Source organism: Gossypium hirsutum, chromosome A05 (assembly GCF_007990345.1).
Source record: "Gossypium hirsutum isolate 1008001.06 chromosome A05, Gossypium_hirsutum_v2.1, whole genome shotgun sequence".
Lineage (NCBI taxonomy): Eukaryota > Viridiplantae > Streptophyta > Magnoliopsida > Malvales > Malvaceae > Gossypium > Gossypium hirsutum.
In genome coordinates, this window is record NC_053428.1 from 106,446,952 (window position 1) to 106,459,748 (window position 12,797).

Below are 12,797 nucleotides of genomic sequence, written 5' to 3' on the forward strand. Positions count from 1 at the left end.
CGATAGTCAAGACAGGAGGCGTGAAAGAAGTTGTGAAAAGAAGAAGAAAGACCAAGAGATTTAGCCATTTTTTAATGGTAAAGCTAAACAACTTGCCTGCTTAAAAAACTCAAAATTTTACTTGAGTCATTTTCTATACATTTATGGTACAATTATCATTCCACTTAAAAAATCAGTTTGAATATATCAAATAATGCATTATTAAGGGTTATTTTTATACAAATAAAATGATAAGAAGTTGTTTGAGTAAAATTTAAAATATAATAAAAATTTAAATAAAGTTACAATTGTAGACATTAATTAAGAAATAAATGACAAATTAAGTAACGGGTGAAGAATTAAAAATATTATGAGAGTTGAAAATGAAAATTTGTAATTAAATTATCACTGGAGTAAGGGTAAATTAAACTTAACATGGATGGAGCTTTAATAATAATGCTTTGATTGGAGGGGTATTTAGAAATGTCAATATGAAATGGTTGTATGGATTTTCAATGATAGCGGGCAAGGAAACGATTTTTCTAATTGAAGCAAGAGCCGTACTTGAAGGTTTGTGCAAAAGCATGGGAAAAAAGTTATAAGCAACTAGAACCAAAATAAGATAATGTGCTTTTAGTAGAGTCTTTACTAGAGGGTGGCGTTGCCAATAATAGTCTGGTTAAACTACGATTAATTATTAACTTGTTCAAATAAGATTAGAATATTAGAATTCGTCATATACTGAAAGTTCAAAATGTAGTTGTCGATCGAATGATCAAGTGCGTAAATAGATGTCCTCGATTTTGATGTTGTTTGAGAAACCCCTATCTCTAGTACAAGGGATTTTACTGTCTCATAGTGATACCTTTACACGGATTTATTTAATTTTTCATATAATCGTTTAAGTTTTTTTTTTAAATTATAATTGAACTGAAGTAATTGTGCCTAGACCTTAGCTAGTTAAATATAAATTTATGAGTGGACTTAAGTAGCCAATCGATGATTGGTCGCCTTTGGAATCAACGCGTATGACCCACTTGTCTACGACGAAATTTCATACTGATTACTATCCTATCAGAAAAGTAAGATGGAAAATTCATTCAAAGTATTGACTCTCAAAACTCATTAAACCATATATATATAACGAGATGCTCTGTAATCTATAGGGATATTGTACCTTTTAGGCCTCAGCCATGGTCGCCATTTCATTTCTTTTCCTTGTGTGTTCCTTTTCCTTTCATTTGCATGCAGTAGCTCAACCAAGGAACTCCACTATACGTTTGGGCTCATCTTTGACACCCACGACCACCGGCAAATCCGCATGGCTATCCCCTTCTGGTCTCTATGGCTTTGGGTTTTATCTCCAAGGTAAGGGCTATGGTATTGGGGTTTTCCTTGCCGGAGTTCCTCAAAGGACAGTAGTTTGGACTGCCAACCGAGATGATCCTCCTGCTCCAAGCACTGCTAGCTTGGTTCTTACAACCGATGGAAGGCTCATTCTTCAGTCACCACCAAGACGAGACGTATACATCGTCACCGATGCTTCTCAGAAAATTGCTGCAGCTTCGATGCTTGACACTGGCAATTTCGTTGTATTCAATTCTGACGGGGACATCATATGGCAGAGCTTTCAATATCCAACCACTAGCATTCTACAAGGACAGCGTCTCTCAGCTGGGATGGAGCTGTTCTCTGATGTCTCGGAAACTGACCAGTCAACTGGAATATTTCGTCTTAAGATGCAGCATGATGGTAACCTGGTGCAGTACCCGGTGGACACTCCAGACACAGGACCTTATGCTTATTGGTCATCTCGTACATCTGGTAGTGGAGATAATGTGAGCGTGAATCTCGACAATGATGGCCATTTGTACATGCTCAATTCAACAGGCTTCAACATAAAGGATCTAACCACAGGAGGGTATGATGATACAAACAGAACAATTTATCTGATGAAAATTGATTCCGATGGCATCTTTCGACTCTATTCTTACAGACTCGATCGGAACGGGAATCGATCAGTTATATGGTCATCTACGTCAGACAAGTGTGAACCCCTGGGTTTATGTGGGCTTAATGGCTATTGCGTTAATGTAGATAGAGAAGCTGATTGTAGATGTCTTCCAGGATTTGCTCCAGTTATAGAAGGAAACTTCACTGCTGGCTGCGAGAGGAATTTCTCCAGCGACAACTGTAAAAACAATGATGGGACAATCCAGTATACCATTCAGGCAGCTGAAAACACTGTATGGGAAGATACTGGATATTCTGAGGTGACTTCAACAACCAGAGAAGAATGTGAGGCAGCATGTTATGAGGATTGCAACTGTGAGGCTGCCATGTTTAATGATGGAAAATGCACGAAGCAAAGGCTTCCTTTGAGATATGGGAGAAGGGATCTTAGCGTTTCAAACATCGCTTTGATCAAGGTAGGTATATATTCATCCATTAATGAACCAAGAAAACATGCTGATGAACCTAAAGATGGGAATGGGAAAGTTCATACGGATATTTTAATTATAGGGCTTTCGCTGATTGGTTTTGCAATCATGGTGTTGGTAATTTCTGGGGCTTTGATTCTTAGGAGTCGTGTTTTCAGATACAAAAGGTTTTCTACAGACAGCAATATAAGATTGTGCGAGAACGTTGCTCCTATTTCGTTTAGTTTTGCAGAAATCGAGGCGATGACTGATAATTTCCAGGAAGAAATCGGGAAAGGAGCATTTGGGACCGTTTTCAAAGGGACGGTAATGTTGAATGGTTTAACAAAAGTTGTGGCAGTGAAGAGATTGGACAACATATCAAACCAAGGCGAACGAGAGTTCCAAAACGAGATGCGAATCATTGGGAGAACTCATCATCGAAACTTAGTTCGACTACTAGGATACTGCCATGATGGAGCTAATAGGCTGTTGATATACGAGTACATGATCAATGGATCACTTTCCGATGTACTCTTTACACCCGAAAGACGACCTTGTTGGATCGATAGGGTGGAAATCGCTCGCGACGTAGCTCGAGGTCTCCTCTATCTTCATGAAGAATGCGATACGCAAATAATCCATTGTGACATCAAGTCTCAGAACATACTAATGGACGAAAACGGGCAAGCAAAAATATCCGATTTCGGATTGGCCAAGTTGCTAAAGTCAGACCAAACCAAGACCTTCACTGGGATCAGAGGAACAAGGGGTTACGTTGCACCAGAGTGGCACAGGAAACTACCGGTGACAGTGAAAGCAGATGTTTACAGCTTCGGGATCGTATTATTGGAGATCATATGTTGTCGACGGAGTGTAAATTGGAGCCTCAAGGACGAAGAAGCTGTCCTTGAAGAATGGGTCTACGATTGTTACCAAGCCGGTGAGGTAGGGAAGATAGTAGGGGAAGATGAGGAGGTGGATATAAAACAACTTGAAAGGATGGTGATTGTAGGACTGTGGTGCATCCTGGATGAACCAACACTGCGCCCTTCCATGAAGAAGGTACTGTTGATGTTGGAAGGGACAGTTGAGATCCCCATACCTCCCTGCCCGACTTCATTTTTCAGTTCTATTTAGTTGTGTCATGTATTTTAGATATTATATTTGCTTTACATTTTCATCTTGATTTTGTATTTGCTGAAATTGATGATTTCCTGTGCAATATCATCTCCATAAATCAAGCTTGTAATATTACCTAACCCCCAAGGAATTGGTCCTTACTGCTATTGATTGTTACATTAAAACGACTCATTGCCGGATTATATGAACTTTCGAACTTGTTAAACAATAAGGTTTTTTTACCATTAGAGGCAAAACAAAGGAGTACAAGATGGATGTGTTCCCACGTTTTAAGTTCCCTTGTTTGCAACTTGCAAGGACTTTTCAGAAGAATGTTTCCCATATGCACTGTGTTTCCACGGGGGCGTTAAACAAAGATTAAATTCTGATGTTGGTCCCTGTACTTTGAGAAAGTTATGTATTTAGTCTCTATACTTTTATTTGATCAATTTTAGTCCCTATACCTTTCAAATTATAAAACTTCAATCCTCAACAAACGATTATTGTTAATTCATTAAGTTAAATTTTACTATTTTCAAGATATAATGCGCCAAACATATTATCATATGTGTAATGCCATGTTAGCTTGATATTTTTACATAACACTCACTACAAATCCAATTAACGGATTAACGATTATTATTTGCATCAAAATTAAAATTTTAAACTTCAAAAAATATAGAAACTTGAAATGATCCAATTGAATAATATAGACAAAATCTGCAATAGTATGCATAGTACAGAACTAGTAATTGAGTTTAATCAAATGAATTTTAACTAATATTATCTGGGTTGAGACTAAAATTTTAAATTTTAAAAAGTACAGGACTAAAATTAATCAAATTAAAATATAAAAACTAAATCAATAACTTTCACAAAGTAGAGGAACTAATACTAAAATTTAACCTTATACAAACACAAGTGGTTCCAAAACATTGACAAAAGTTGAGCATGAGAAGAAAGAGAAACTGATAATGTGACCGAAAACTAAACCACTTATATTTTCTCAGAAAGAAAAACCCACTTATGTCAACTTCCATAGGTACGACGAGTTGACCAAGCCCTGAATCTTGCATTGACGGATATTAAAGGATTAATTGGTGTTTAAACCATTTCTATATTTTATAAAAATATTCACTCAATTACTATCATTATTAAAATTTAATCTTCATCTGTCACCTCACGAATGAAAATTATTTTCTTTATTGGCATAATAATAAATCTAACTCTCCAATAATTATATATTCTATCAAATTTATCTTTATTTTAAAAATTCAACAAATTTAACCCTTAACTTTATACATTCTTTCAATTTAATCTTGATTCATAACATTTCGAAAAAAAAAACTTTAAATATATATATTTAAATTTTTTTTTGATTAAAATACATAAAACTTTATAAAAACAAATACAAGTTATAAATAAATGAATACATTTTTTCTATTTTTTAACATGATTTTTTATTTGACTAATAATTTTATAAATAAAACAATTTAAGAGAAAAATCCAGAAAAAAAAAAGACTTAAACATATTCAACTTTTTTTTTAATATTAATGATGCCATGTTCAAGTTGATTCAAAAACTACTACTTGCGGGGTAAGCACAATTGAGGATATACATATAAGAATGAAGTTTTAGAGATCCTGTCAATGGAAAGTTATGTTGGCAGCTCCACAACAGATTTCTAGTTGGACTAAAGAACAAAATTAAATGTATAATAAATAAATTATTATTTATAAGATAAAAATAAAAGGGAACAAAGTTGAATATTGTTTAAGCTTTGTTTATAAGATTTTCAAACAAATATGAAATGACATCTATTTAAAAATCTAGATTCAGTTAGATCCAATTCAATCTGAAAGTTGATATTAAATTTCCAGAACAACATGTTATAACCTTGAATAATGCCGAATCAAAATTTTTTGAGAAATGTGGGTCATCGGCTATTTTTTCAACAAGTCGAAGTTTAAAAACATATGTTTATTCATCCATTTCCAAGCTAATCTATCCTGACCCACATCAGCAGATAGATGCACCAGTGCGATAATACAAGTACCAATATTATCAGGAAGAAAGCTGCATAAACGAGACCAATCCCAGTTGCCACTACCGTCACCACATCACACACACGTAGAGTATCATCAAGTTGCCCAACTCCTTGAAATAAGCCCCTTCACTGTCTAACTTAACAAACCCAAACATCATTCCAGAAATTTGTCAAATGGCCATCACCTAATGACCAAAACACATTTTTGATCACATCCGACCACACTTTTGTCAAAGATCTCCATATGTAAGAGCAATTGCTTCTAGAAATGGCAATCAGCAACACCCCATGAAGTTTATACTTGCTCCCAACTAATTTCACCCACAGAGAGTCAGTGTTGGTTAAAATCTGGAACCCCAATTTCAACATGAAAATCTTGTTCTGAACAATCAAGCTTCGGATTCTCGACCCTCCGAATTCAAGCGGTCTGCAACAGTCAGTCCATGAGACAAGAGCCGGTCTCCTTCACTCCAAAGTTGAGCCCCAAATGATATTACGAACAATCTTTTCAATTTCACTGCAAATAGAAACCAGAATACGAACTGTGCTCATAAATAATTGGGGATAGCAAGCAGAACTGATTTTGCCAAAGTTATTCTGACTGCTAAAGGGAGCTTCCTAGCTTTCCAACCATTCAACTTATTCCGAACATTACTCACTATAAAATCAAATGAACTCGTTGTAACTATTTTACTGAACAAAGCATACCAAGATAAATATCCAACTCCTCAATTAGCACCATACCAAGTTACCAACATCATTGCAAATCATATATGCTAATAAGCAAGTGTATTAGGAAAAAAAATATCTGAGATTTCTTTTTATTCACCTTTTGACTAGAAAATTGGAAAAATAAACTGAGAATTTTCATAAAAGAAGAGAAGATCATCTGCAAAAAAATAAATGAGTTAGAGCAGGAACCCTTCTTGAAAGAAATAATGGAGACCATCTTCCGTGTTTGACTGCTTCATCGATAAGACATTAAAATCTGTTGAAGGTTGAAATTGAAAATTTGCAATTGGACTGAAGTAATTGTGCAGAGACCATTGCTAGTTAAATATAAATTTTCCTCTCAAATTAAAAATATCAGCTCATGAGTGGACTGAATTAGCCAATCGATGATTGGTCCCCTTTGGAAATCTACGCGTATGAGTCATGACCTACTTCTCTAGGACGAAACTGCATAGTGATAACTATCTTATCAAAAAAGTAAGATGGAAAATTCATTCAATGTATTAACTCTCAAAACTCATTAAACCATATATATAAAACGATATGCTCTGTAATCTATAGAGATATTATACCATTTAGGCCTCAGCCATGGTCGCCATTTCATTTCTTTTCCTTGTGTGCTTCTTTTCCTTTCATTTGCATGCAGTAGCTCAACCAAGGAACTCCACTATACGTTTGGGCTCATCTTTGACACCCACGACCACCGGCAAATCCGCATGGCTATCCCCTTCTGGTCTCTATGGCTTTGGGTTTTATCCCCAAGGTAATGGCTATGGTGTTGGGGTTTTCCTTGCTGGAGTTCCTCAAAGGACAGTGGTTTGGACAGCCAACCGAGATGCTCCTCCTGTTCCAAGGACTGCTAGCTTGGTTCTTACAACCGATGGAAGGCTCATTCTTCAGTCACCGCCAAGACGAGACGTATACATCGTCACCGATGCTTCTCAGAAAATTGCTGCAGCTTCGATGCTTGATACTGGCAATTTCGTAGTATTCAACTCTGACGAGGACATCATATGGCAGAGCTTCCAATATCCAACCACTAGCATTCTACAAGGACAGCATCTCTCAGCAGGGATGGAGCTGTTCTCTAGTGTCTCGGAAACTGACCAGCCAACTGGTATATTTCGTCTTAAGATGCAGCATGATGGAAACTTGGTACAGTACCCTGTGGACACTCCTGACACAGCACCTTATTCTTATTGGTCATCCTTTACAGATGGTAAGGGAGATAACGTGAGCCTGAATCTCGACAATGATGGTCATCTGTACATGCTCAATTCAACAGGCTTCAACATAAAGGATCTAAACACAGGAGGGTACGATGATACAAATAGAACAATTTATCTGATGAAAATTGATTCCGATGGCATCTTTCGACTCTATTCTTACAGACTCGACCGGAACGGCAATCGATCAGTTATATGGTCATCTACGTCAGACAAGTGTGCACCCAAGGGTCTATGTGGGCTTAATAGTTATTGCGTTGATGTAGATAGAGAAGCTAATTGTATATGTCTTCCAGGATTTGCTCCAGTTATAGAAGGAAATTTCACTGCTGGCTGTGAGAGGAATTTCTCCAGCGACAGCTGTAAAAGCGATGATGGGACAATCCAGTATACCATTCAGGCAGCTGAAAACACTGTATGGGAAGATAATGGATATTCTGAGGTGACTTCAACAACCAGAGAAGAATGTGACACAGCATGTTATGAGGATTGCAACTGTGAGGCTGCCATGTTTAATGATGGAAAATGCACGAAGCAAAGGCTTCCTTTGAGATATGGGAGAAGGGATCTTAGCAATTCAAACATCGCTTTGATCAAGGTAGGTATATATTCATCCATTAATGAACCAAGAAAACATGCTGATGAACCTAAAGATGGGAATGGGAAAGTTCATACGGATATTTTAATTATAGGGCTTTCGCTGATTGGTTTTGCAATCATGGTGTTAGTTATTTCTGGGGCTTTGATTCTTTGCAGTCGTGTTTTCAGATACAAAAGGTTTTCTACAGACAGCAACATAAGATTGTGCGAGATCGTTGCTCCTATTTCGTTTAGTTTTGCAGAAATCGTGGCGATGACTGATAATTTCCAGGAAGAAATCGGGAAAGGATCATTTGGGACCGTTTTCAAAGGGACGGTAATGTTGAATGGTTTAACAAAAGTTGTGGCAGTGAAGAGATTGGACAACATATCAAACCAAGGCGAACGAGAGTTTCAAAACGAGATGCGAATCATTGGGAGAACTCATCATCGAAACTTAGTTCGACTACTAGGATACTGCCATGATGGAGCTAATAGGCTGTTGATATACGAGTATATGATCAATGGATCACTTTCCGATGTACTCTTTACACCCGAAAGACGACCTTGTTGGATCGATAGGGTGGAAATCGCTCGCGACGTAGCTCGAGGTCTCCTGTATCTTCATGAAGAATGCGAGACTCAAATAATCCATTGTGACATCAAGTCTCAGAACATACTAATGGACGAAAACGGGGAAGCGAAAATATCCGATTTCGGATTGGCCAAGTTGCTAAAGCCAGACCAAACCAAGACCTTCACTGGGATCAGAGGAACAAGGGGGTACGTTGCACCAGAGTGGCACAGGAAACTACCGGTGACAGTAAAAGCAGATGTTTACAGCTTCGGGATCGTATTATTGGAGATCATATGTTGTCGACGAAGTGTAAATTGGAGCCTCAAGGACGAAGAAGCTGTCCTTGAAGAATGGGTCTACGATCGTTACCAAGCCGGTGAGGTAGGGAAGATAGTAGGAGAAGATGAGGAGGTGGATATAAAACAACTTGAAAGGATGGTGATTGTAGGACTGTGGTGCATCCTGGATGAACCAACACTGCGCCCTTCCATGAAGAAGGTACTGTTGATGTTGGAAGGGACAGTTGAGATCCCCATACCTCCCTGCCCAACTTCATTTTTCAGTTCTATTTAGTTGTGTCATGTATTTTAGATATTATATTTGGTTCACATTTTCCTCTTTATTTTGTATTTGCTGAAATTGATGATTTCTTGTGCAATATCATCTCCAATAAATCAAGCTTGTAATATTAATTAACCCCGAGGATTTAGTCCTTATTGCTACTTATTGTAATATGTGTAATATTGTGTTAGCTTGATATTTTCACATAATACTCACTATAAATCAAATTAACTGGTTAACAACTATTATTTGCATCAAGATTAAAATTTTAAATTTCAAAAAATATAAAAACTTGGAATGATCTAATTAGATAATATGGATAAGCTCTGCAATAGTATGCAAAGTATAGAACTAGTAATTGAGTTTAATAAAAGAATTTAACAGATAGTACTTGGGTTAGGATTAAAATTCTAAAATTTGAAAAGTATAAGGACTAAAATTAATCAAATTAAAATACAAGAACTAAGTTTACAACTTTCATAAAGTACAGGGACTAAGAGCAAAATTTAACCTTAAACAAACACAAATGGTTCCAAAATATTGACAAAATTTAAGCATGAGAAGAAAGAGAAACTGATAATGTGGCCAAAACTAAACCACTCATATTTTCTCAAAAAGAAAATCTCAGATATCTTAACTTCCATAGGTACGACGAGTTGACCAAGACTTGAGTCTTAATTGGCATTTAAACTGAAGAAGCCAAGACTCAACAAGATCGGGCAAATTTGGTCTTTTTTTTAAAAGTCTTTGCTCTATTCTCGTTGCACGATAACGATAACAAGCAAAGAGGGACAGCTGTACAGTCCAAATTTTACCCGGCCCACTAAACCATAAATAAGCCCATTACATCAACTCAAACATTAAACACAATTAAACCCAGCCAAAATTACAACCCAATAGGCCCAAAATTAAAATAACCCTAAGCCCGATAAGCCCACTACCTAAACTAGTTTCAGCAAAGGAAACCTTAGCCACCCTTTAGCGTCGTGCCTCCCTGCTATCGCCCACGTGCCTCGTCAGCACGTTCTTCACTCGAGGGTCGGCTCCCCTAGCCCGCTAACACCAAAATGGCCACCTACCTCGTTGACTTCTTCCCCAACCTGCAAACATGACCAAGAAAAGAAAGCAACAAGCAGAGGAATGATAAGGAAACAGTAACCAAAAAAGAGAAAGCAGACAGTAATGAAATGATAACATGTATTCGGCTATATATAGCCAGAAAAAAATGTAATTGCGAGGGGGAGATTATCAAATACAAAAAAGAGATTAAAAAAAATAAGAATAGCAAATCCACAAAGTAGATTAAAAAAAAAAACCAAGTTGAGGTTAATGTTATTTCCATTTTCCTTTTTTCTTTCTTTTTTATTTTTTTTCTTTTTTTTCTTTTCGAATCTACTCATACACATACATACATCTATGATTTCTTTATTTTTTTCTTTTAAAAACAGTATATATGTATATATTTATATATAAACATTTTAAAAAAATAAAATTTTACCTTCTTTCGATTTTCGGCCACCGTGTATGGTGGCCGGCGCGGTGGACGACGTCGGTCCGATGATTGGACCACGGCCGGAGTTGGGCCGGACATAAAAGGGGTTGAGAGAGTTTTTAAACCTTTTTTGTTTTGAAGGTTGAAAAATGAAATTGTTTGTAAATTTTTTTGCTTTTATAAGTGTACAAAACGGCGCGTTTTGGTGTGAGTATGCATAGGCCAAAACGACGCCGTTTAGGCCATGACCTGAAATCCGACCCGAATATCCCTCAGGATCCGCGTGTTTTCGCATGGAGGGGAAATTTTCAATTTCGGTCCCTCCGATTTCTAAAGGCTATTCAATCTGATCCCATTTTTATTTTTCTCTTTTAAATTTAGCCATGTGATTTTAGTTCCATTTTATTTTAATCCCCTTTGGAACGGTGCGTTTAAGAATCTGGGGAATAATTTCTCATTTGATTCTCGTTCTTTGTTCGCGCGTTCAGTTTAAGCCCTCCCCTATTTTCATTTTTTACGACTTATTCCCTTTAATTTCATTTCACTTTCGAATCAACCCTTATTTTATTATAGTTTAGATTTGAAATTCCATTTTACTTCAGATTCAGCCTTCTATATAATTTCAGTTTTTTATTTTATTTTGTTATTCTTTTGTATTATTCTTTATTATATATATATATTTCTTATTGTCTCATATTTCATGTTAAAATTTATATTACTTATATTTAGACATTTTTTTTCTATCGTCATTATTACACATATATCTTAGTATGTGTTTATTTACTTATTTACTATTTTTATGTATACGTTATTTTTTTATTATTGTTGCTTTATCATTTTTAAATTTTCACATGATTTGTTTACTTATTTTATTATTATGTACTTTACATTTTACTTTGTTTTAGTTTACTTTATTTTACCATTTATTTAGTTACATCCTTTTTATAATTTTAAAACTTTAGATTTTATTTTTATATTGTAGGGCCTAAATTTTACCCGGTCCAAGATATAGACCCAAATCACTAAAATTAAAAGGCCTTATTACGAGCCCAATGACCCACATTTTTTTTTCAGCAAAGAGGGAAACCCTAGATTTGCTGCCTCCCTTCAGTCATCATGTGCCCACATTCAACCGCCACTACCGACGTTCTCCACCACCTCACACCACGCACCCACGCACCATGTCCAAGCCACGTTTGCTGTGCACAAAAACAGTTGTAAATGGCTATATAAAACCACGAATATGTAATGTTTTGGAGTTTTTTTTCCAGAGAAATTGAACACAGATTGAAGAAATCATTCTCGCAAATATACAAAAATCAATAAAAGTAGTAGAATACATTTCAAAGGTTTATCACTGTTTTTTTTTTCCCATTTTTATTTTTTTTCATTCAAATTCGCATTTTAAATACGAAATATAAGAGTAAGTGGGAGAAGCTCACCGGAGTTGCGTCGCACACGCACCACTGGAGGGCCCTGCTTCATTGGTCGCAAGCGGTTTTCGGAGAAGTCGAAGGCTTGGCATACAGCGAGGAGCAGAGGGGAGAGCAAAAGGGGGGGTTCTCAAAATTTAGGGTTGTTTTTTAAACAAAGAATAAAATGGTTAAAAAAATGGGTTAAGTAATTGGAATAAAATAGCACCGTTTGGTGCTGGAACCACACATTTTGGCTCAAAGTGGGGGATTTGCGTATTGAGTCCTCCCCTTTTGCACTGACTTGTAATTAAAACCTGTTTATATTTTTTAAAATTGTCCCTGAAACTTGCGCGCCATTTCAATTTAGCTCGCGCCTGGGCACAACGTTTTGGGATTTGGACCATTTGCGCTTTCGGTCCCCGCGCATTGTGCTTTAGTCCTTATCTCACTTTCCATGTTTTTTATTTATTAATTGTCTCTTTAGGTTTGCTCTTATTTCAATTAAGTTTTAGTTCATATTTTATTTTATTTTATTATATATATTATTTTAATATATATTATTTTGAATTATTTTATTAATTTTGCACTCTTCCAGTTTGCCATTTTATACTTTTTATTTTTGTTTTTCTCTCCTAATTGTTTTATT

General features: G+C 36.2%; 2 protein-coding genes and 1 long non-coding RNA gene across 3 annotated transcripts; 2 read left to right on the forward strand and 1 right to left on the reverse strand.

Moving 5' to 3' along the window:
- The first annotated feature begins 1,138 nt into the window (after positions 1-1,138).
- LOC107959594 (G-type lectin S-receptor-like serine/threonine-protein kinase LECRK3) lies at positions 1,139-3,735 on the forward strand. Its single transcript, XM_016895677.2, has one exon. The coding sequence runs from the start codon at positions 1,173-1,175 to the stop codon at positions 3,537-3,539; it is 2,367 nt and encodes a 788-aa protein (XP_016751166.2). The 5' UTR covers positions 1,139-1,172; the 3' UTR covers positions 3,540-3,735.
- Positions 3,736-5,295: 1,560 nt separating this feature from the next.
- On the forward strand, positions 5,296-9,379 carry LOC107959592 (G-type lectin S-receptor-like serine/threonine-protein kinase LECRK3). Its single transcript, XM_016895676.2, has one exon. The coding sequence runs from the start codon at positions 6,890-6,892 to the stop codon at positions 9,254-9,256; it is 2,367 nt and encodes a 788-aa protein (XP_016751165.2). The 5' UTR covers positions 5,296-6,889; the 3' UTR covers positions 9,257-9,379.
- A 294-nt stretch (positions 9,380-9,673) lies between these two features.
- Positions 9,674-12,348, reverse strand: LOC107959593 (uncharacterized). The gene is made up of 3 exons (XR_001700842.2): positions 12,179-12,348; positions 10,743-11,935; positions 9,674-10,344 (listed from the first exon to the last, which is right to left on the reverse strand). It is a non-coding gene; the product is annotated as an uncharacterized lncRNA (long non-coding RNA).
- Positions 12,349-12,797: the final 449 nt, after the last annotated feature.

Coding starts and splice junctions, on each gene's coding strand:
- LOC107959594 (XM_016895677.2), top strand. CDS start 1,173: ATGGTCGCCATTTCATTTCTTTTCCTTGTGTGTTCCTTTTCCTTTCAT.
- LOC107959592 (XM_016895676.2), top strand. CDS start 6,890: ATGGTCGCCATTTCATTTCTTTTCCTTGTGTGCTTCTTTTCCTTTCAT.